At 43.5% G+C, this 22,028-nt stretch overlaps 1 protein-coding gene across 1 annotated transcript; it reads left to right on the top strand.

Annotated features, from left to right (window-relative positions):
• The first annotated feature begins 138 nt into the window (after nt 1–138).
• Nucleotides 139–21,753, top strand: LOC115203803 (metal transporter CNNM3). Its single transcript, XM_029768811.1, has 12 exons — nt 139–870; nt 1,168–1,362; nt 1,992–2,131; nt 2,438–2,614; nt 3,081–3,238; nt 3,427–3,570; nt 3,855–4,013; nt 4,938–5,107; nt 6,224–6,320; nt 14,579–14,709; nt 14,800–14,929; nt 20,058–21,753. Exons 1-12 carry the CDS (start codon nt 157–159, stop codon nt 20,105–20,107), a joined length of 2,265 nt encoding a protein of 754 aa, XP_029624671.1. The 5' UTR covers nt 139–156; the 3' UTR covers nt 20,108–21,753.
• Nucleotides 21,754–22,028: the final 275 nt, after the last annotated feature.

The raw sequence follows: 22,028 nt of genomic DNA, 5'->3' as shown, positions 1-22,028 counted from the left end.
TGACACTAAACCAATGCACTTTCTCCCCAAAATGGCGTCAAAAGGGAACCAGTTTTTCTCTGAGCGCTGTGTGGCTCGCAGAGCCTCCGTGGGCGGGCAGCTGCGAGGGGCAGGCAGTCACATGATTCGCGCAGAGCCCAGCTGCCCAATTCCAATATGGTGGCCAGCTTGGCAGACCTACGGTTCTTGTTGATGATATTGTTGCTCTGCGGGAGGATCGGGGACGGCGCCTGCAGTCAGCAAGCCCCGCGGGTTCTGGGGTTGCGACTGGAGGACCCAGAAGGCCGGGTGTATATGAAGGAGAGGATCATCTCTGCGCCGCAAGGGGCCAGTTTTAAGCTCCGGCTGTTCGGCTCGGATCTGAATGGTACCTGGCCGTGGGTGGCGTTCGCTGGGGCTAGACTGGGGGAGGCCGGGGCGGTGGGGGATGCAGCCGACCCGTGTGGACAGGAGACCCGCCGTGACACCTCCGCCTTCCAGGTCATCGGGGAGGTCACGGCGGACGAGGAGTACAGCGGGCTGATAGAGGTAAAGGTGCGGGACAAGAGCATTATGTCTCTCGCTGCAGGGGATGATGCCAACCCGACCTACCACCTGTGTGTGCTGAAGAGCGGGAGTTGGGTGTCAGTGGGATTGGACAGGCTGCGGATCAACAACGAAAATGGTCTCCCAGCGGACTACATCCCTCCATGGGGTGTGGTGGTGCTGATTTTGCTGCTGATCCTGGTGTGTGGGGTACTGAGGACCGTGAACCTCAGCCTGCTGTGGCTGGACCCTCTGGAACTCTATGTCCTGCACAGCTGCGGCTCTGAGGAAGACAAACGGGCCGCCAAGCGCCTCGAGCCCATCCGGAGAAGGGGCAACTTCCTGGTGGGTCCCTAGTATACACACACACAATTAAACACCAGGATTTGGGGGGTCTCCAACTTACACCAGTCCTGTAGAGCCAGGATTCTGGGTATGCATGCAGGCTTTTGTTCCATCCCAGCACTAACGCACATGTTTCAGATAATCACCTTGTGTCCAGATTGGAACCACAGCCTGCACACCCACCCAGTAGCTCTCCAGGACCGGAGACCCCTGCACTACCCTCGAGAATATTCAGATGTATAACATCTCTCTGGCTCCACACTATCTAACTCCACATCTCTCCACTCTCGGTTCTAGGTGTGTTCCCTGCTTTTCCTGTGCGCTCTGGGCCATTCGGTTCTAGGTGTGCTGCTCTACCGGGCCGTCGGTTCCATAGCACCCGCCGTCTTCACCAGCGGGTTCCTCATCTTCCTGGTGTCAGAGCTGGTTCCACATATAGTGTGTTCCGGCTACGGCTTCCAGCTGGCCCCAGGCCTCACCTGGCTGGCACAGGTCTGTATGGAGACGTTTTTAAAAAGCCAGGGTTGTGTTCATTAGGCAACAACCAGAAGGAAACGGGGACAGGGAGGGACTACCTTTTTGTTTTCCGTTTGAAGACCTTTTCTGTTGCATGCCCTAATGCAGTGGTTCTCCTACATTTCCTTGGGGACCCCTGGCCGTTACATGTATTTGATCAGTTCCAGACTTAGCACACCTGATTCAACTTGTCAACTCAACCGAGCCTTTGGTCGTGTTCCTCCGCTCAGACGTGGCTGACACGTGCCGGATCTTACAACTCCTGGATAGGTATTTTACGTATCAGCTAAACACATCGTGTGTTATAGCGATCTAGTGCCCGGCGGCACAGTTGGTGACGTGGCACTCAACCATTGGTTCATGCGTGCAATATCTGCGCAGGGGAACACGTCTCTTGACTAGGTGACGGGGGAGCTACTTCAGGACTACAACAAAATTGTGAAATGTCCGGGGATCCCTGAGGAGAGGTGTGAGAACCACTGCCCTAATGAACACAACCTAAGTTTCCTTTAGCATCTAGTGGGACGGGTGGCGTCTAGGACCCTTTATCATACTTTTTCTTAATACAATATAATGGAACAGGCTCCTCCTTCTCTAACTACCAGGTGTGTATGGTGCTGACGTGCCCACTGTCGTGCCCACTGGGCCTGGTGCTGGATCTGGCACTGAGGCGTGACATCAGCACCTGCGGCGTGAGGGAGAGGACCATGGAGATGATCCGCACCAACGTCAACGACCCCTACAGGTACCTGACACACACACACACACACATTCAGATGACCGTGTATGTGTGTTGTGTTCATGGGTGGCACACACTGCTCTATGAATGGGGTGGCCAACGGGTGCAGGCTTTTGTTCCAGCCTAGCATTAACCTGATCAGGTTGGTGAGTGCTGGACTGTAACAAAAGTTTTTACTCTCATAGCTCTCTAGCACTGTAGTTATCCTTCCTCTGCCTAGGGTTTTTGAGCGTTTGTAAAGTTCTTTGAAGGCGCTCTATATGATATACATGTGATCCCTCCGTTCTCATGGTTGTTGTGATTCCATTGCAGTGAATTTGTGAAGGAGGAGTTCAGCCGTGGTGCGCTGCGCAGTAAGACAGTGGAGGACATCCTGACTCCGCTCAAGGACTGCTTCATGCTGTCTTCCACCGCTGTGCTGGACTTCTCCACCATGTCAGAGATCATGCAGAGTGGATACACGCGTGTCCCAATCTACGAAGAGGAGAGGTGGGAAGATCTGACACACACTTAAAGGGGCCACACACCAATGACTGGTTCTATGAATGGACAAAGCTATCGATCACGTGACACCATTCCTTCTTATGTGAAGACTCAAGAGCGCATTGAAGCCAAACGAAGTCGGTTAAGATGGAGTCTCATGGAGACATAATATGCAGTTTATAGCTACTTCTGTGTGCATTTAAAAAAATTATCAGCTTAAGGTCTTACATCTGGTCTATCATAAGCAATAATTGGTGCCATTGGTTAAAAACATAAATATATATTTACACAGATTGACCACCAAGATTGCCATTTTCCCATTCGCTATAATGGGGGATCCCGTTTACTGCTTAAACGCGGACGGCCTTGAGCTTCCGTGTTTTGAATGGGGGGCGGGGGGGGCAGTTATTCTCCCCTGACGCACACACGCATGCATACACACACTAACAGGTATCTCATGTAATTTACCCAGGTCCAACATCGTGGAGATACTGTACGTGAAGGACCTGGCTCTGGTCGACCCTGATGACTGTACTCCCATGACAACTATCACCAAGTTCTACAACCACCCTCTGCACTTTGTCTTCAACGACACCAAACTGGACGCCATGCTGGAGGAGTTCAAGAAAGGTGAGACTGTGCATGCTTGCGTGCACGCGCACGGGTGGGGATAGTTTTAGAAAGATAGCCAATAAAGTCAAGTCATTTCTTTAATGTCACCTACGTAGTCCTGCCTTGTGGACAGCCAAAGTTGTGATCCGCTTATGAATTCACCTTTGATGGGCCCAGCTCTCCTGACCTTTTACCCCTCTCTCCAGGGAACTCAGCCCTGGCCATCGTTCAAAAGGTGAACAACGAGGGGGAGGGAGACCCCTTTTATGAGGTTCTGGGATTGGTCACCTTGGAGGACGTCATCGAGGAGATCATCAAATCAGAGATCCTAGATGAGTCTGACGGATACAGTAAGACAAATAGATTTTGTGTGTGAGAATGAAGAGAATGTAAGAGTGTGTGTATGGGAATGAATGAGATACAGAGAGCGTATGTGTAATGGGTTACTAGGTAAGAGGACAGCATTTTGTATTTAGTATGATTGCTAGAATTTTCTTCTGTCTGCCTACAATTTATATCCCTCCTCTCCTGCCCTCTCTGTCCTCCTGTTCTAACCCCTCTCCCTTCCTCCTGTCCCCTAACCCCTCTCCCTCCTGTCCCCTAACCCCTCTCCCTCCACCCTGTCTCTCTGTAGTCGACATGAAGGTGAAGCGTCCTCTGGCCCCTCTGGAGATTTCCCTGGAGCCCCGCAGCGTCCACGAAGAATTCTCTCTCTTCAAACTTCCCGAGGGCGAACCCAAGATCCGCACCTCGCCCCAGCTACTGCTGGCCACACACCGCTTCCTGTCCAGAGGTGAGGGTTGGAGTACGTGTGTGTCCATGCGTTAGAAAGACTCCTTAAAATGAGTAAATGAAATGCACAGAGACACCCACACTTCTCATGTATCCGGCCTGTTAAGACCCTAACCTTCCCACTCAGTCAGTGGTTTACCAGGACAGTGACAGTTGCACCACTGGGCATTAAACTTTCACTGGGGACGGGTTTAGTCCCCCTCAGTTTTATCATTGGAATGTGAAACAAAACAAGGCAACTGTGTGCTTTAGGACCATGCGGACACCTCCAAATGGTCGGGTAGGCTGTTTGGAGTGTTTATCCGACTATATAAAAAATAATTAAATAATGTCCCCCCCACTTCTAAAACCAAAGTTGTGCCCCTGTTAAACACCACTAGTAATGATTATATCACTGAAATAGAAGTCAATGGAAACACAAGCTAAATACTCACAGTGGAAAATATGCAGGAATGGATATTCAAGAGGCATAGTTAATCTGTGTGTGTTGTAGGACGTAGACTTTGGATGTGGGTCTCTGTTGTTTGACATTTCTGTCCTCTTCAGCTGCTTGACATGGAGCCATTTTAAGCCCATCAGGTTTGGACTTAAAACAGAACAGAATGTAGAATACAATAGAATAGACTAGCTAGTTACATAGCTTGTCTTTTCTAATTACAATTGAGTGTACTTTTGATCAGTGATGAAACCATAGGCCAGGGATCGCCAAACCCGCTCCTGGTTGCGAGGTGTACAGGCTTTTGCCCCAGCCCTACACAAATGTATTGGATAACGAAAGCAACACAGACCTGTGTATTTGGCAACACGCTTGTGCAAAGCAATGATAATGAGTGTTTCTTGGAAAGGTCCTAAGAAGATGCTGTTCCAGTGTGTGTGTGTGTGTGTGTGTGTGTCCTCTCCTGTAACTGTGTGTGTCTCCTTACAGAGGTAGAACACTTCAGTCCAGCCCGTGTGTCAGAGAAGGTGTTGTTCCACCTGCTGCGTCACCCCAGTGTCAACCAGGAAGTCCACTTTGACCCCTCCAACCGCCTGAGCCCGGACCACTACCTTTACACACGCAACCACCCTGTAGACTACTTCATACTGCTACTACAGGTCAGTGTGTGTGTGACCACTACCTTTACACACGCAACCACCCCATAGACTACTTCATACTGCTACTACAGGTCAGTGTGTGTGTGACCACTACCTTTACACACGCAACCACCCTGTAGACTACTTCATACTGCTACTACAGGTCAGTGTGTGTGTGACCACTACCTTTACACACGCAACCACCCTGTAGACTACTTCATACTGCTACTACAGGTCAGTGTGTGTGTGACCACTACCTTTACACACGCAACCACCCTGTAGACTACTTCATACTGCTACTACAGGTCAGTGTGTGTGTGTGACCACTACCTCTACACACACAACCACCCTGTAGACTACTTCATACTGCTACTACAGGTCAGTGTGTGTGTGACCACTACCTTTACACACGCAACCACCCTGTAGACTACTTCATACTGCTACTACAGGTCAGTGTGTGTGTGACCACTACCTTTACACACGCAACCACCCTGTAGACTACTTCATACTGCTACTACAGGTCAGTGTGTGTGTGTGACCACTACCTTTACACACGCAACCACCCTGTAGACTACTTCATACTGCTACTACAGGTCAGTGTGTGTGTGTGACCACTACCTCTACACACACAACCACCCTGTAGACTACTTCATACTGCTACTACAGGTCAGTGTGTGTGTGTGACCACTACCTCTACACACACAACCACCCTGTAGACTACTTCATACTGCTACTACAGGTCAGTGTGTGTGTGACCACTACCTTTACACACGCAACCACCCTGTAGACTACTTCATACTGCTACTACAGGTCAGTGTGTGTGTGACCACTACCTTTACACACGCAACCACCCTGTAGACTACTTCATACTGCTACTACAGGTCAGTGTGTGTGTGACCACTACCTTTACACACGCAACCACCCTGTAGACTACTTCATACTGCTACTACAGGTCAGTGTGTGTGTGTTTGGTCTGTCTGTGTGTATGTGATCGTTACTTCTAAACACGCAACCACCCCTTATAGTCCTTCATACTGCTACTACAGGTCTGTGTACGCGTGGGTTTCTCCAGACGTGTATGTGGGTTTTGTGCGTTGGCACATGCATGTGTTTTACTTTAACTGACTGTCTCTGTAGGGCCGCGTGGAGGTGGAGATCGGTAAAGAGGGCTTGAAGTTTGAGAACGGAGCGTTCACATACTACGGTGTGTCTGCACTCACAGCGCCAACCTCAGGTAAGCCACAGAACTGCAGGACACACAAATACCTCACTACCATTACCTGGGTCGAGCTCATTATTATTGTTTTTATTGAACCTGTATTTAGACAGGTTTTTCTCATTGAGATAAAATCAATTTTTCAAGCGAGACCTGGTCCAACAGCAGCAGGGGGAACAAAGTTTCCGAAAAAACAACTTACTTACACTACCGCAACATTGGGACAAAACTATAGACACACGTACAGTACAACTATTACATATTATGTAAAGAAACAGCTGTCCTAAAGACAATTACACACTTCAATGATATTTAAATCGACCAAGTGTGTTTAAACTCCACCAACGTGACTAGATCACATTTTTAAATGTTCAGGAGAGAATTCCAGGACCACGGAGCTCAGTAACTAACACTATTTCTACCATGACCTGCTCTAATTCTTGGTACTGTTAAAAGCTGTTCTTGGTACTGTTAAAAAAAAATATATTTATTTACTGGCCTGATTAAAAAAGAGCGAAAGTGGCATTTTACCCAGTATGGCCTCCTAAATCAGTGTAGACCATTGTTTAAGCCTACGCAAGGTCAATGACAACCAGCCAACAGCGCTGTAGAGATCACAATGATGTGTTAGACGTTTTTGATTTGTAATGAACCTGAGGGCTGCATGATACACTGAATCAAGTGCTCTCAGGGTAGTGGCTGAGGCATATATATATAACATCACTAAAATCTAAAACCGCCAGTAACGTACATTGTACCAGCTCCTTCCTGGCCTCCAGAGAAAAAACAATCCTTATGCAGGTAATAAAAACCTATTCTCAGCTCGAGCTTCCTTACCAAGTTCTCTACGTGAACAGTGAAGCTCAGCTTGTCATCCACCCACACTCCTAAATATTTGTACACATTAACTTGCTCTATAGTATGTCCATACAATGTAGCAATGACATGATTAGTAGCATGCCTGGCATTTGAAAATACCATGCATTTTGTTTTATCCAAATTCATAACCAGCTTCAAATCATACAGATTCTGTTGTATGGCGTTAAATGCTCTTTGGGCATTTTCAAAAGCTAAAGATGAATTGATACAACTTGAATAAAGAACAGTATCATCTGCATAAAAATGAACATCCGCTGTTTCAATATGATCCCCAATGTTGTTGATATATAAAATGAACAACAGTGGGCCCAAAATAGAACCTTGCCGAAACAACTCAGATTTACAACCATCCACCATTACACATTGTGTACAATTTGATTGGTTTATAAACTACCTATCTAGAGCATGACCAGTAATTCCACAACATCTTAACTTTTGCACCAACACAGCATGGTCCATGGTGTCAAATGCCTTTGACAAATCAATAAAGACAGACACACACTGTAACTTCTTATCAAGAGCACAGTGGATGTCATTTAAAACCTTTAATGTTGCTGAAACCGTGCTATGGCCAGACCTAAAACCTGATTGCATTCTATAAGATGTTGTTTTCATGGAGGTAAGCCTTCAGCTGCCTACTAACTGATGATTCCAGTACCTTAGAAAGTACATACAATTTTGATATGGGTCGATAGTTGTCAAGCAGTGAAGGATCTCCACCTTACAGGCGAGGCAGTACAAAAGCAGATTTCAGTAACTTCAGGATTTCCTTAACATCAAGCGTGAGATTAAAAATATGTGTTAAGTGGGGAGCAATGATGTCTGCAGCTAGGTGTGGGAGGCGGGAGTCTAGATCATCAGGGATAGGGGATTTCTTTCTATTAATTTCTTTCAGGGCTTTACGTACTTCTGAAACAGAGATGGATGAGAAGGAGAACCTGGCAAAGGAGTGCACAGGGGTGTCGGGTAAATTCACAGGGGGCTCATTTAGACCTGTAACCTTTTCAAATGAACTGCCTGCATCTAGAAAATGTTGATTTAAGGCTTTCCGAATAGAGGTTCTCTCAGTGACAATCTGTGTCTACCGACAATTGTTTGGGAAGCTGTGTATCTTTTATGCACTCCAAACCTTTCACTACTTGCAAAAATTTGGAGGGATTATTTAAATTATCCGATGTAGATTTAAGGTAGTGGTCTGCTTTCAGTTTTCGGGTCATAGCCACACCCAGATTTCAAAGACCTTAAAAAGCCACCCAATCGTCTGCCGAATCAGACCCTCTTGCTCTAGCCCACAAAGCATTTCATTCCCTTATGGTTTTAGTAAGTTCATCAGTAAACCAAGGGTTCTCTCTGCCCTTAGTCCTGAATTTGTTTAAATGGGCACCCCTATTGCATACATCCTGGAATGCGTTTTGGAAGTAAGAAAAGGCTAATTCAACATCGGGGATTAATTCAATTCTATTCCGTTCAATGCTAAATACATCGTGTAAAAAAAACCTTGAATATCAAACTGCTTCCAGTTTCTTATCGTAACAACACGTGGAGATCACTTAGGAATTTTACCATCTTTCACACAGGCAATAGCACAGTGATCACTAATGTCATTTGCAAAAATACCAGAAGCATTAAAACGATGAGGAGTATTGGTTAAGATCAAATCAATGAAAGAGGATTTCAGAGGATACTTTATATTCAACCTAGTTACAGTGTTGACAATCTGAGTGAGATTGTAGGTATTGCATAGAATTTAGATTTTGTATTTATTAGGGATCCCCATTAGCTGCTGCCAAGGCAGCAACTACTCTTCCTGGGGTCCAAACATATTAAAGCACTTACATATAAAACAAAAGATAAAACGGTACATCATATAACATTATTACACCACTACATATCTACAATACAAAATGTTTAATACCACCATACAACAATATCACAATGTATGCATGTGTCTGTACCTTTGTGTGTGTGTGTTGCATTAACTTTCTCATCACAGATCAGTATCTCAATGCATTCTTAGCCTAAATTTCTATAAATTTAGCAGTGTGTTGACCTCAATCAACCTGATACCCCAAAATAAACAATTTTAGACAAGTCTAAATCGATTACGGGCACAGTTGACTAACCACACCCCTTTCCCTGGCGCTCAATCTTCTGGCGTTTCTTCGTTGTCTTCTTCAGATGGCTTCACAGTTCAAAGTGGATGGCCCATGATAATGTCCCAATTTCAATGTCTAAGGAATAATCACATTTTCCCAGACGGACTGTCTCACCTGAGCCCCACCACTAATGCCTATTATGTCTTGTCCATTTGCCAACCAGTATACAAGCAACATGAGAGAAGTTTTGGATCTGATCTCTCTCCATGCTCACTCCACGTGGACTCCACGTCGCACTCCCGAGAGAAAAAAGCACGAGAGAAAAGCAGTTGATATCTTCGATTGGATGCTGTGTACAGGTTGCTGGCTCGGACTCAGGTCTCTCGATAGAAATGGTGCAGGACAGGACCGTATTGAACTTTCTTCAGCCTGTTAGAGGGGGTTTTGAGGTCCACACCGTTTGGTCAAATTGTCCCTTCCATGCATCTAGATACTATCTGTAGTCCCCTTCGTCGAGAGAGAGGACAGATCAGAACAACAGTTTAGCTTAGGCAGTTCCGGTTCAAGAAATCCAGACAAATTCAAGAAACCCAACAAATTATTTACTGTATGACAAATTATTACTACTACCAATATTCTCAATGCAAATTTCTAAGACAAACGTCAAAGAAAATAAATGGTTTCAAGAATGTTGAAACCATTTTTCAACTTGGTTTATACTCCCCTATCACACTGTCGACCTCATCGCAGAGTCACAGGATCAGGAAGTTAGGGAGTAATCTCAATCATTCAGCAGACCCAATCTGGCGAGATTTGCATAGAAACAAACAACACAACAATCCATTCCTTCATACATCACTCAATACACTTTTACATATCACTCGATATGTCAAAATGGGGGAATTACCAGTCCTCTGAGGGTTTTTGGATTGAAGTTTACGCACATGACTCCCAACGTGATTAATGTGTAAAAAAAACAACACTGCAAATCAAATTATAATTATTACCTTTAACTCCATAAATATTATTTATTTTACCCATAAGCTCATAGTAAAATACACTAGAGACAGGTCTATCCTTCTCGTGGTCCGAATCACACATTCATTCATTATAAACTACATAATTATCAGTATTACAAATTACCTTCAAATCAGTATTACATATGACCTTTAAATCATCACCCAACGTCTCTCGGGCTTTCCAGTGAGGGTGATTAAACCACACTAGAAAGTCAGGACAGAGGTCAAATCTCATTCAAACCCTTCAAATAAGTGTTTCTTTCGCTATTCGATCAATTATTTAAAAACAGTCAAATATTTCATACGTTTCATATCCCAGATTACAGTAAGTTTATGCAGTACATTTCTTATCAAAGAATTCACGTGTTCAATTAACTCAAAATAAAAACTTTGTGTGCCCCTTTAAGATAACTTGGCTCTAACCTGTGAAAAACCCACTAAAACCAAATGAAATAGACGACTCACAATAAATCAGACAAAGCATGAAAAACACTAACAAATATTCATAATGTAAGGTAAAAACAAACAATTTGCCAGGATTTATTTCATGTGGGAGCTCCCATAACATACATACTGTAGTGGACTTCCATCAGTCCTGGAAGAAAACAATCCTACTCAAAACACATCAGATAATAGTGTTCCATTAAGTGGAATAGACACCTATGGTAAACAATCAGAGAGCCCCTTTCTAGTAATCTTATCATTTTAACCTGTTGAATTAGTTTAGTAAAAATATAAAACCTCTTAACAAATCTAGGACCTACAAAACGTTGGCGCTGACAGCAGCTCAATAATAAAACATTCACTTGAAATACTTGACACTGTTCCACGTAATGGAAACAGATGATCGTTTAAAATGACATTACCTTCCTGCTCCAATTCACTGCTGTTACCCAAACTATAAAACCGAGCAACAAGAATCAAAAACTGTCAAAGAACATTTCTCATACCTCTGCTCCAAATGTCCCAACGCTTCCCTTACAGCCCGCTCGCTTTCAACCACAGCTTATCCATTTTTCAATCGCAAGGCTCAATCATCTAACCTAGTATTGAAACCTCAGCTTCTTCAAATTACTCATATGGCATTATTAGTGCTATCCAAAAAAACACACTAACATATACCACTCACATCACTCACTCATTATCAATGTCTTTGTCACTGTCACCCATCGAAAGGTTTATAAAATAAAATAAACCAAAACATAATTATTCTCTCCTTACTAGAAGGCAGTGTTTACGTTGTGGTCTATCCCAACAATATTACTCTATATTTGTAATACCAACCTCTGCTTCACACTTATTAAACGTCTATGATTTTAAGATGAACCTGTAATGCGCCAAATGTATAAAATACATCAGCCAATTCTTAAGGAAAAGACACATTTCGATGGGCACAAAACTATAGCCTCTTACTACCCACAACTTCGATCCATTGCTGTTGTAGCCTTGTTTTATCATGATCACTGCTCTATCTTAAAACGAACACTGGCTGCTATGTCTAAGAAAAACATGGCAATAGTTGAATTGCAATCAGAAACCCCGATTTGAGTCAGTAAGCTAGAACCTATGCCTATTGAAATGACAAGTAAATCCCACAAATGACCCATTTATAATGCTGTGTAGTCTTAACATCTGGCACACAAAAACGACACAATTACCAGAAAATAGCCTTAAAGTTCATCCAACTGTTTCTTTGCAAATATTTCACATGCGCACAGGGAAATAAATTAGCAGTCAACAAGCTGAATCGACATTCATTATACACTTGCCGCTACTGTTCTAAAATACGGAACCCCAAGATAATGCTACATATCGAAACTTGTTATCCAGATTTTAAATCAGCTTATTATACACATTTCTATATCTTATTATCCAAACTTGAAATTAACACTTATTTCCACACTCACACAACTCTCATATCACACTCACGAACATAGGACACGCAGGTGAATGAGACAGACGAGGAAAAACCGGTTAGCTCTGTTTTTAGATTTCAAACCCTGTCTGTATGAACAGGGAAACCCATACTATTATCAAAATATTGCCTAATTAGTGGTCCCAAAACGGGGTGCTGTATCCACACTGGGATATTGCCTACTGCGATTACTGTGGAGTAGATTCTCTTATGTCTATCCAAATCTGCAGATCTACCAACAGAGTACCCATGTCTCCTATCTAACAATGTAACACGGTCCAATCCAAGTACCAGGAATATCAAAACAATAACATCTAACAATAGTAAGGGCATACCTGTTTACCTCATTTATCAAAACATTTTATCAAAACATTCCATGGTATAGTTTGAACTTCACCAAGCCAGATGCCCTCGTGAGGCGTCACCTGCACCCTAGTCCCTCGTTCAATGAGCTTTCACCAAGCCAGATGCCCTCGTGAGGCGTCACCTGCACCCTAGTCCCTCGTTCAATGAGCTTTCACCAAGCCAGATGCCCTCGTGAGGCGTCACCTGCACCCTAGTCCCTCGTTCAATGAGCTTTCACCAAGCCAGATGCCCTCGTGAGGCGTCACCTGCACCCTAGTCCCTCGTTCAATGAGCTTTCACCAAGCCGAGTTCTCTCGCAAGTCCACTTGCGCTCTAGTTCCTCGCTCTACACATTAACCTCACCAGTCCTACTGTGATCAACCCAGTACCACGGATCTGGACTTTTGGTTACCCGCAACTGGCAAATTTAACAATCATGTCCAAGGATAACTCACTTAAGAACACTCTTATCAACTCAACTCAGTCCTGCTAGTTACCTCAGCTGTGGCCCTCTTAAGGAAGACCTCGCTCTGAGCATACCCTCAACAGGGGCTATTATTTTAATATTTTTAATATTTTATATTTTCATCACTTATTGATAGATTGTCTAAGCCTACCTCTCTCGGTACTCATTTTGGTATCTGGCATCCACCCGCGTCCACTTCCTCTCAGGTCTTAGGCGGGTCCAGCTGCTCTATCATAAGTGCGGTTTCCCAGAGATCCCAATTTCGGATCCCCGGTGCACAGTTTACACAGATCTTCAGGAGCGGTCAACAGGTGAAGTTGCAGATCTTCTCCTCGTTGCCAGAAATGTTGTGGAAATGCATGTATACTGAGAGAGACTTTGTCATTTCTTCAAACAATCATCTTTATTTAACATCGGATTTAATTATTGCAATAATGAAGCTGGTCGACCACACATTCCGTAGTGTGTGTTGCCGACAGCTTAACCTTTTAATGAAAAAACAGATCTTATCAAGGAGACCCAAAAATGCGTAGTCATGGCTGGTTAACCAATCCTGATTCAGGATCACCCATCAAGACAAACTCAGAGTTGACATGCTGTGATGACAATTAGAAAATACTATCCAGAGAGCCAGCAGTAGCAGATGGAGGTCTATAACAACAAGATACAACAATATTTAATGATGAGTCGAGGTTTAGGTTCATGGACAAATATTCAAATTGCTTAGTTTTAATAACAGAAGTCAGAACGACCGCTGAGAACTTGTCTTTTACGTATACAGCAACACCACCACCCTTAGATTTACGATCTGCATGAAAAACATTGTAACCATTTATGCCAATATTTATGTCTGTAAATATATATTTTCAGAAAGCATAGATGCATCAGTGACGGCAGTTTTAATCCATATATTCACAAAATCAAGCTTCGGCAGAATACCTGTACACACATATGCAGAAACTTCAGGCCACTCTGACTACTTAATTTGGCAGGGGTAAAAATGTTAGGACCTGGGTTAGATTGCACATTTCCAGACAGTAGAAGCAGCAAGATGATGGCAAGTCTAGCTCGGGGGTTACAACATTTGGATTTACAGACTGCACTTGAACGACAATCCACATTCTGTAACGTCACATATTTCATTAGGGGTCTGGACGGAATAAAAAAATAATAAACGTTTCACAATGGAAAACAATAATGAGTGTTTGTTTTTGGGGGGTGTGTACATTTTCTTCCGTTTCATGCCTAATGAACACAGCCCTCTGGTGTGTCACACCACAACATTCGCTAGCTAGTGCTTTTATCTTGAGTTCCAGCCTACCAGTGTCATTTACATGTTGTATTCTGTTGTTTTTGTTATTTGATTACATAATGCAAAGTTAGTGTCATAATTTGATGCTGTATTTCAATGTGGTGGCACAGTTTGACAGGGAAGCACAAAATGAGCTGACACAGGTGTTGTGTCCCTTGAGATTCCTGTGAACTTCAGTTCAACACCATCGTGTGTGTGTGTGCACGCGTGCGCGTTTGTTTGATGCACTTGTATGTCTGTCCAGTGCACCAGTCTCCAGTGTCGACCCAGCGTCGTTCTCCCAAGGATCCGTTTGAGTTGGGAGATGCCACCAGCTCGTCCAGCTACTGTCCTGACTACACCGTCCGAGCCCTCACCGACCTGCAGCTCATACGGGTGAGGGTGTGTGTGTGTTAGAATCTGTGTGTGTGTGTGTGTGTGTGTGTGTGTGTGTGTGTCAGACTCACAGTGCCCTCCCTCTGCCAGGTGACTCGCATGCAGTACCTGAATGCTCTGATGGCGTCACGTGTTGGCCAGAGCCCAGACCCTTCTGAAATCAAGATCCTGCCCAACAGTCAGACTAAGCTGCTCAACGAGAGGAACATCACCACGCAAGGTAGGTCACATACACATACAGTTGAAGTCGGAAGTTTACATACACCTTAGCTAAATACATTTAAACTCAGTTTTTCACAATTCCTGACCTTTAATCCTAGTAAAAAAATCCCTGTCTTAGGTCTGTTAGGATCACCACTTTTATTTTAAGAATGTGAAATGTCAGAATAATAGTAGAGAGAATTATTTATTTCAGCTTTTTATTTCTTTCATCACATTCCCAGTGTGTCAGAAGTTTACATACACTCAAAATAGTATTTGGTAGCATTGCCTTTAAATTGTTTAACCTGGGTCAAACGTTTTGGGTAGCCTTCCACAAGCTTCCCACAATAAGTTGGGTGAATTTTGGCCCATTAATCCTGACAGAGCTGGTGTAAATGAGTCAGATTTGTAGGCCTCCTTGCTCGCACCCGCTTTTTCAGTTCTGCCCACAAATGTTCTATAGGATTGAGGTCAGGGCTTTGTAATGGCCACTCCAATACCTTGACTTTGTTGTCCTTAAGCCATTTTGACACAACTTTGGAAGTATGCTTGGGGTCCTTGTCTATTTGGAAGACTGATGTCTTGAGATGTTGCTTCAATATATCCACATACTTTTCCTGCCTCATGATGCCATCTATTTTGTGAAGTGCACCAGTCCCTCCTGCAGCAAAGCACACCCACAACATGATGCTGCCACCCCCGTGCTTCACAGTTGGGATGGTGTTCTTCGGCTTGCAAGCATCCCCCTTTTTCCTCCAAACATAATGATGGTCATTATGGCAAAACGGTTTTCTTTTTGTTTTATCAGACCAGAGGACATTTCTTCAAAAAGTACGATCTTTGTCCCCATATGCAGTTGCAAACCGTAGTCTGGCTTTTTTATGGCGGTTTTGGAGCAGTGGCTTCTTCCTTGCCGAGCGGCCTTTCAGGTTATGTCAATATAGGACTCGTTTGACTGTCGATATAGATACTTTTGTACCCGTTTCCTCCAGCATCTTCACAAGGTCCTTTGCTGTTGTTCTGTGATTGATTTGCACTTTTCGCACAAAAGTAAGTTCATTACTAGGAGACAGAACGCGTCTCCTTCCTGAGCGGTATGACGGCTACGTGGTCCCATGGTGTTTATACTTGCGTACTATTGTTTGTACAGATGAACGTGGTACCTTCAGGCTTTTGGAAATTGCTCCCAAGGATGAACCAGATTTGTGGAGGTCTACACATTTTTTTTCTGAGGTCTTGGACAATTTTATTTTGATTTTCCCATGATGTCAAGCAAAGAGGCACTGAAATACATCCACAGGTACACCTCCAATTGACTCAAATGATGTCAATTAGCCTATCAGAAGCTTCTAAAGCCATGACATCATTTTATGGAATTTTCCAAGCTGTTTAAAGGCACAGTCAACTTAGTTGTTATAAACTTCTGACCCACTGCAATTGTGACACAGTGAATTATAAGTGAAATAATCTGTCTGTAAACAATTGTTGGAAAAATTACTTGTCATGCGCAAAGTAGATGTCCTAACCGAGTTGCCAAAACTATAGTTTGTTAACAAGAAATTTGTGGAGTGGTTGAAATACGAGTTTTAATGACTCCAACCTAAGTGTGTGTAAACATCCAACTTCAACTGTACATAGGCACATACTGTACACCACACACACCTTCCCAGACCCCCATATACGAACACCATGGGCTAGAACGATGACATAATTGAAGATTGAAGTATGATAATATTTGTTGTTGCGTATCTCATGTATAACCTTTACTGTGTACTCTCTTTGGGTGAACTAAGACTTCTCTCTTTCTTTTTTCTCTTCCTTTTCTTCCCTGTCCTCTGGCCACTCCCCTGTCCTTTCTTCTGGCCACTCCAGAGTTCCCTGTAAACTTTTCTTTCTTTGACAACATTGACAACTACTGTTAGTGTTTTCTGTGTGCATGAGGTAAGAGTCATGAGCTGTGTTTGAATACTCATACTCACCGTACTATTTGTGATGGAAATTGAGTATGTAGTATGGATATAGTTAGTATGCCAAAAGTTCCTGGATGTCGTACTAAATTTGCCAAAATACGAAGGATACATGCAGTAGACACTATTTCTGTGCTTTTAGGGCCCATAATGCAATTCTTCAGAAAATGGGCGTGGCTTGACGTTTTCAGATTTGAAGAAAATGGAGGAGAGTGGTTACAAATTCATTGCTTTAACTAATTATGACGAATGTTAAGCAATGTAATAAAGAAATAACTTTTCAAATAAGTAACGTTACAAGTTATGTTGGCTGACAATTTGTTAGGTACGCTATCCTTAGGAACCGCGTAGCATTACAGCAGTATGTACCGGTATGTTAGCTAGTTACCTAACGTTAGTTGGCTAATACATCAAACTTGCCAGGCAGTATAACTATATGCTAACTAACTGCCCAATGTTTATTGACTTGATTATTCACGTCATTCTTAGCTAAGTGTGTGGACATTGTTAATTCTGGCTATCGACTCCGATTTCAGAGTGTGCCAGAGTGCAGAATAACTGGTGAATTTATGAACGCTCAACACCAGTTGAATATGGGCGGTGTCAGTAAATGTTGCCAGCAGCGCAGTTCGTCACCAATGATCTGGATAACATGAAAACAGCCTAACCAGCCCGGCTAGGGCGAGTAAAATGGTCAGAGTGAGGTGTTCTCTCATTTGTGTCTGGAAGTAGCTAGCCAACGTTAGCCAGTTAGCTTGGGTGCTTGACTACCGTTGTAAGGTCAGAACGCTCGGATCAACCCTACTCCTCGGCCAGAGCGTACTCTGAACTCTCCGAGAGCGAAACGCTCTGAATTTCGAACTGACAATCTGACAATGCTCTGAATTTACGAACTGAGCGCTCTCTGGCACTCCAGATTGAATTTACAAACACACCCGAAATCATAAAATGTCTAGCTATTCATTTGTTATGCTAGCAAGAGGTTGCATAGCAATAGCATCAACTTCCGGTAGACAGGCGAAGCGCTGGGTATGCTCAACTCAAATGATACCGTTCATTTACAGTATACTAAAATGAACTAATAATATATAATATGTCTGTATACATCTGGCCATTCTTTAAGGATGCAGTATACAGAATGTTAGTATAGGTATTCGAACACAGCTATGGTCTTCTCAGTAGCATGACATCAATAACGCTCACACACACACATACATGCATACATACTGAAAGGTTACCAAGGCATTGAGAGAGAGAGAGAATAAAACAGTCTAGTCATTTTCTTTGCAGTCAGTCACAAACCACCTGAGTCATTAAGGGCTTTATTCAGACTTGAGATCCTCACACTACACTTGAATGTTAAGTCTCCCATTGACATCAATTAATGGTTTATGGGAAAGTTAAGCGTGCCGATTTTCAAGTCTGAATACGGCCTTAAGAAAGGTTTGTCTCTTTGGCAGATCCTTCTCAGACACTAGAATAACGCTTGCTGAGTGGAACCTTCTCAGATGGAAGAGGTTCTTTAGACTTAGACTATTTCCTCTCAATACTTAGTGCCCTTTATTTGTGTCACACAGAGATATAATCATGAGATTACAAGCCTTGGTTTCTCAAATGACTGCCTTGCTGGTTCACCAACTACTTCTCAGATAGAGTTCAGTGTGTCAAATCGGAGGGCCTGTTGTCCGGACCTCTGGCAGTCTCTATGGGGGTGCCACAGGGTTCAATTCTCGGGCCGACTATTTTCTCTGTATATATCAATGATGTCGCTTTTGCTGCGGGTGATTCCTTGATCCACCTCTACGCAGACGACACCATTCTGTATACATCTGGCCCTTCTATGGAAACTGTGTTAACAAACCTCAAAACGAGCTTCAATGCCATACAACACTCCTTCCGTGGCCTCCGACTGCTCTTAAATGCTAGTAAAACTAAATGCATGCTCTTCAACCGATCGCTGCCCCCACCCGCCTGCCCGACTAGCATCACTACTCTGGACGGTTCTGACTTAGTCTGTGGACAACTACAAATCCCTAGGTGTCTGGCTAGAATGTAAACTCTCCTTCCAGACTCATATTAAGCATCTCCAATCCAAAATGAAATCTAGAATCGGCTTCCTATTTCACAACAAAGCCACCTTCACTCACGCTGCCAAACATACCCTCGTAAAATGGACTTTCCTACCGAACCTCGACTTTGGTGATGTCATTTACAAAATATCCTCCAACACTCTACTCAGCAAACTGGATGCAGTCTATCACAGTGCCATCCGTTTTGTCACCAAAGCCCCATATACCACCCACCACTGCGACCTGTACGCTCTCATCGGCTGGCCCTCGCTACATATTCATCGCCAAACCCACTGGCTCCAGGTCATCTATAAGTCTTTGCTAGGTAAAGCTCCGCCTCACTAACTTCAAGAACCAGCTATCTGAGCAGCTTACCGATCGCTGCAGCTGTACACAGCCCATCTGTAAATAACCCATCCAACTACCTACCTAATCCTCATATTGTTTTTATTTACTTTGTTTTGCACTTTTGTACACCAGTATTTCTACTTGCACATCATCATCTGCACATCTATCACTCCAGTGTTTAATTTGCTAAATTGTAATTACTTCACTACCATGGCCTATTTATTGCCTTACCTCCTTACTCCATTTGCACACACTGTATATAGATGTTTTCTATTGTGTTATTGACTGTACTTTTGTTTATCCCACGTGTAACTCTGTTGTTTTGTCACACTGCTTTGCTTTATTCTTGGCCAGGTCGCAGTTGTAAATGAGAACTTGTTCTCAACTGGCCTACCTGGTTAAATAAAGGTGAAATAAAATAAAAACAATCAGGTCCGGGTGAATGAGAGTGCTTGGAAAGCCCATTTGTTTCCTCATTCTCTCTCGTCCCATATTTCTGTCATTTTCTGCCTGCCCTATCTCATCCCTCTCTACTGGGTATGTATGTCACTATTTTCCCACTCTTCTCCTTCATCTACTGTGTATACAGTACCCCCACAGGAGGTAAAGACTAAATTCTTTGTGACTTCATAGTGGGCTGCATTGTGATTTGTTTCACCGGTGCCATTGTGGAAGTCATAACGGGTGGCATTGTGATGTCATTGTGTGATGTCATCTCCCCACTCACGCCCTCCTCCTCTCTCTCATTGGCTGGGTTCTACAGGTGGCAGTAAATCCCAGGAGAGTTCCACAGAAGAGGAGGCTCATGGGTAATGCAGTTCTCTCCCTCAGAACTACGTGTGTTACTCAGACGACCAACCGACAGTCACATGAGGCTGTTTTTAGGAGTAGACTTGATGTGTTTATCAGTGAATCACTTATCTCTGAAATGCAGTGATTGAACCTGGCTAGTGTGAGCGTGTGTGGCGCTGCTGCATTATCCTCAGCTGTACTTCTCATTCATTATATGTTTTGTATTGAATCAGCCATGGCAATTGTGCGTGTGTATGCATACCTGTGTGTGTACGCGGTGTGTGTGTGTGTGTGTGTGCCTCTCCTCCCTGTTGTAATTCAGCCTCCTTTCCTAAACGTTACATTGCCTGTTCCTTCATTTATTATCTGTGTGCCAAAGCGACTCACCTTAACCTCCTGTGGGTGTACGTGTGTGTGTGTGTGAGTTGTCAAAATCCGTCCATCCAAGCATTAGATAGAGGGTGGTAAAAAAAAAAAAAAAGTTGATTTGCACAAAAGTGTGGTGATTTGCTTTAGTAGTTCAATTATACGTCCATTTTTTTTTCTTTTATACACTCCCACATTTCAGATGCATACATATTTGTATGTAGAGCCAAATATTGCTTGTTTTTGTTGTTTTATACCATTCAATGCAGTACTTATTGATGCCTAATGAAGGCCTGTATGTTTTCTTTAGTTAAAGTGATAGATCGCCCAACATTTTAATAAATATCCATTTGAACATTTTCGTATTTTAACATTTTCGGTGAACTATCCCTTTAAGAGAACTGATTTGATGCCCATTCCTTTGCACAGTCAGACGTTTAGCTTTAGGTCTGAGCTGTGATGAGAGAGGCAGATTACCCTGACCCAATCTGCTTTCATGCATTCCTTTTGTGTGGCCAACAAGATTCATGAAGTTTCCGTAGTGTTTGTGTCATATCTAAAGCACCTTGTTGATTTTCTCATACTTGATAGCCCAGTAGGTTGAGTTCCATTAACATTCCACATCACTTCTGTGTCCAGGTGTGGGAGTGTGTGTCTGCTGTTTGGCTGGCCGTGTGTGTGCGACTGACCATGTGTGTAACTCTTAGCACTTGTCCGTCAGTATTCAGTCTTAAAGACTCCTTCAGGAAACTCAATTTCCTATGTTGCAGCGTACACATCTGTTACCCACTGTAGAGACTGGAAACCTAGAGAACGGCCTGGTCCAGAATCAACCCCTTGGGCCTTCCCCTAATGCCTTCCCCTGGCCCATAGCCTTCTACCCTTTTCTTGAAGGGTAGAAGTTATTGAATTAATGTTGGTTGATCTAAAGAAAAGGTGGTGGCTCCACCTAGCTTTTATGTCAGGCCTAGGGGACCTTTCATCATGACTTGTGCACCTATCTGATTCATTCCGATCTGCAAATATCAAAGAGAGAGGGGGTAGGAGTCTTTGGAGTGGATCAGAGTGCACAGTGCAGACCATAGCAAAATGTTTTGCAATGGAATATTAAAAACAAGTATTTCTTATTGGACAAGTTCGGGTAGTCCAATCCTGTTTCAGTCGTGTTCTTCTGTTTTGTGCCTAATGAACATGACACAGTGTTTCCCAGCGGCCCTGTGAGGGGTCGGCCATCTTGTTTGCCTCAGTCCTTCCCCACCCTTCTGAGGGACGGACTTGTTTTTGTTTATCTACTTTAACAATAAAAAAAAGTCCTCAGCAGTCTACACACAATGACAAATCAAACTGTTTTTTTTTTGTTGGCTAATTTAGTGGTAACAAAAAACAGTACCTTATTTACATAAGTATTCAGACCCTTTGCTATGAGACTTGAAATTGAGCTCAGGTGCATCCTGTTTCCATTCATCATCCTTGAGCTGTTTGTACAACTTGATTGGAGTCCACCTGTGGTAAATTCAATTGATTGGACATGATTTGGAAAGGCACACACCTGTCAATATAAGGTCCCAGAGTTGAC

Source organism: Salmo trutta, chromosome 12 (assembly GCF_901001165.1).
Source record: "Salmo trutta chromosome 12, fSalTru1.1, whole genome shotgun sequence".
Taxonomy (NCBI): Eukaryota; Metazoa; Chordata; class Actinopteri; order Salmoniformes; family Salmonidae; genus Salmo; species Salmo trutta.
The sequence above is the reverse complement of the archived record's forward strand: the minus strand, read 5'-3'. Positions and strand labels throughout refer to the sequence as shown.